This window comes from Colobus angolensis, unplaced genomic scaffold, assembly GCF_000951035.1.
Source record: "Colobus angolensis palliatus isolate OR3802 unplaced genomic scaffold, Cang.pa_1.0 Scaffold84, whole genome shotgun sequence".
In the NCBI taxonomy this organism is placed as follows: Eukaryota; Metazoa; Chordata; class Mammalia; order Primates; family Cercopithecidae; genus Colobus; species Colobus angolensis.
The window spans coordinates 3141730-3143728 of NW_012122265.1; the positions used below are offsets into that span (position 1 = coordinate 3141730).

Sequence of the window (1999 nt, forward strand, 5' to 3'; positions counted from 1 at the left end):
TTGGTGGCAGTAGAATCGACAGACATTTCTCTCGGGCTCACAACAGGCTGGACGGGCCTCAAAGACTCAAAGAACTGGGTTCTCATATTTTACAGACGAGCAAGCAGAGGCATAGGGATGTTCAGAGACAGCCTTGGCGGCACAGTGGGGTGGCTAGCAGGGCTCAGCCCAGGCTGTGGGCTCCAAAGCCCCCGCTCTGGCAGCCCCTGGCACATGCTCCTGGATGGCAGCCAGGCCCGGCACTCAGGGGAAGCTGGAAACCTGTTGAGGGGTGAAGCCTGGGTTCCTTCCTTAGAGGGATCCTCTGGAGCGGGACTGCTCAGGACAGAGGCGGGTGAACTGCCTTGGATAGGGCCAGTGGGAAGCTTTCCGGTTGCTGGAGGCCTGGGTCCTGTGGGGAGACAGGGCTGCAGGCTGCTGGGTAGGGCTGTAAGGAGCCTCTCCCCCGACCCAGGGAGCATCCTCTAATATCCAGGGTCACCCACGGGGCCGGCTTTTCTGAAGCTCTGAGTGAGGGTTGCATCGTCCAGGCCTGGGTGGCACGGCCTTGAGCAGCGGCCTGAAGATCAAGGCCAGCCCCACAGCCTTCTAGGAGCCTCAGCCCCTGCTTTTCCTCACAGCATCTGTGCTGGGGTTAGGGGTACAGCTTTTGATCAGTGCACACCCTTATGCCGATAGAATGAGTGGCTTTGTGGTATCACCGCATTTTCCTGCTGAAAACTCATGACAACGTGACGGACCCGGGACAAAAACGCTGCTGGCTGCTTTGGACACAGTTCGTCGGTGGAGGGGGTCAAGTTTTGGGCAGTCTTCCATTTTAGGGTCAATTTAGCTTCCACAGAGGGGACATGGCGAGCTGAGGGAATGGCTGTGTTCTCTGCAGGTGCCCCTGCAGCACTGGGGAAGCTGGAGTGGGAGGGGAGGTGGGCTGCGGGAGGGCCTGGACCTGCCTCTTACCTGGCGTCTGGCCTTGCTTCCTTCCTTTCTGGGGTCTCCTCACTGCAGCTGAGCACGGAATGGGTAGCAGCAGCAGTGCTCGGGTGCCAGTGCATGAACCATTGGAGAGGTTTCCCAAAAATGCACATTCCTGGGCCTTCTCCCCAGAGACCCAGCCCACCTGACTGGGCATGTGGAGACCTCGCCTTTCCAGCTGCCTCCCAGGGGAGCCTCGTGCTCTGGACTGACGGTCACAGATTTGGCAGCACATGACCAGGCCACCCATCAAGGCCTCCTCCAGGTCCAGCTGGCCCCAGCCTCTGACCCCACCACCTTCCCCAAGTCACCCTCCTGCCTCATGGGGGCTGCAGCTGGCGTCGGGGCCCCCAGGTCTCAGGCTGCTATGTCCACCAGGCCCCGGCGGGAGGTCTCCCTGACGGCCCCCAGCTCAGCCTCGTCTCCCAGCGCTCGCTGGAGGACCAGCCGGAGGGGCAGCCTGCCGCCCTGGGCACTGCCCAGGCAGAAGTAGACGACGGGCTTGGCTGCGCAGTACACGGCGGCCATGAGGAAGCTGAAGTGGTAGAAGTAGTGGGGGATGTGCCAGAGCAGGTTCCGGGACAGCCAGTAGATGCCGAAGGGCAGGCCGCAGAAGAGGAAGAGGAGGACGGCCAGGAGGATGAGTGTGGGGAAGCCCCGGGGCGGGGGCCGCTGGGGGCCTCGCTCCACTTGCAGCAGCAGCATAAGGCTGGCCCCACACATGGTGCAACACAGCACAGCCAGCAGCACCGCTGCTACCAGCCACAGTGTCCGGCACAGGTGGCGGCTGGGCTCCCCGAAGAACTGGGTGCAGGCACCGCTGAGCAGCAGGTGCAGCAGCAGACAACAGGCCCAGGTGAGGGCACACACGCAGGTGGTCAGGTGGCGTGGGCGGCGGCACGAGTACCAGGCCGGGAAGAGGGCGGCCAGGCACTGCTCCACGCTGACGGCCACCAGGAGACTCAGGCCCACGATGTAGCAGAAGAAGCGCAGCGTTGCCAGGCTGGTCTGCACGAAGCCCGGGAAG

General features: G+C 63.0%; 1 protein-coding gene across 1 annotated transcript; it reads right to left on the reverse strand.

Annotated features, from left to right (window-relative positions):
- Positions 1-1285: 1285 nt before the first annotated feature.
- MRGPRE (MAS-related GPR, member E) lies at positions 1286-1993 on the reverse strand. Its single transcript, XM_011930118.1, has one exon. It carries the CDS (start codon positions 1693-1695, stop codon positions 1330-1332), a length of 366 nt encoding a protein of 121 aa, XP_011785508.1. The 5' UTR covers positions 1696-1993; the 3' UTR covers positions 1286-1329.
- Positions 1994-1999: the final 6 nt, after the last annotated feature.

Bases quoted from the DNA above. Each gene is read 5' to 3' on its own strand.
- MRGPRE (XM_011930118.1), bottom strand. From the start codon at position 1,695: ATGTGTGGGGCCAGCCTTATGCTGCTGCTGCAAGTGGAGCGAGGCCCC.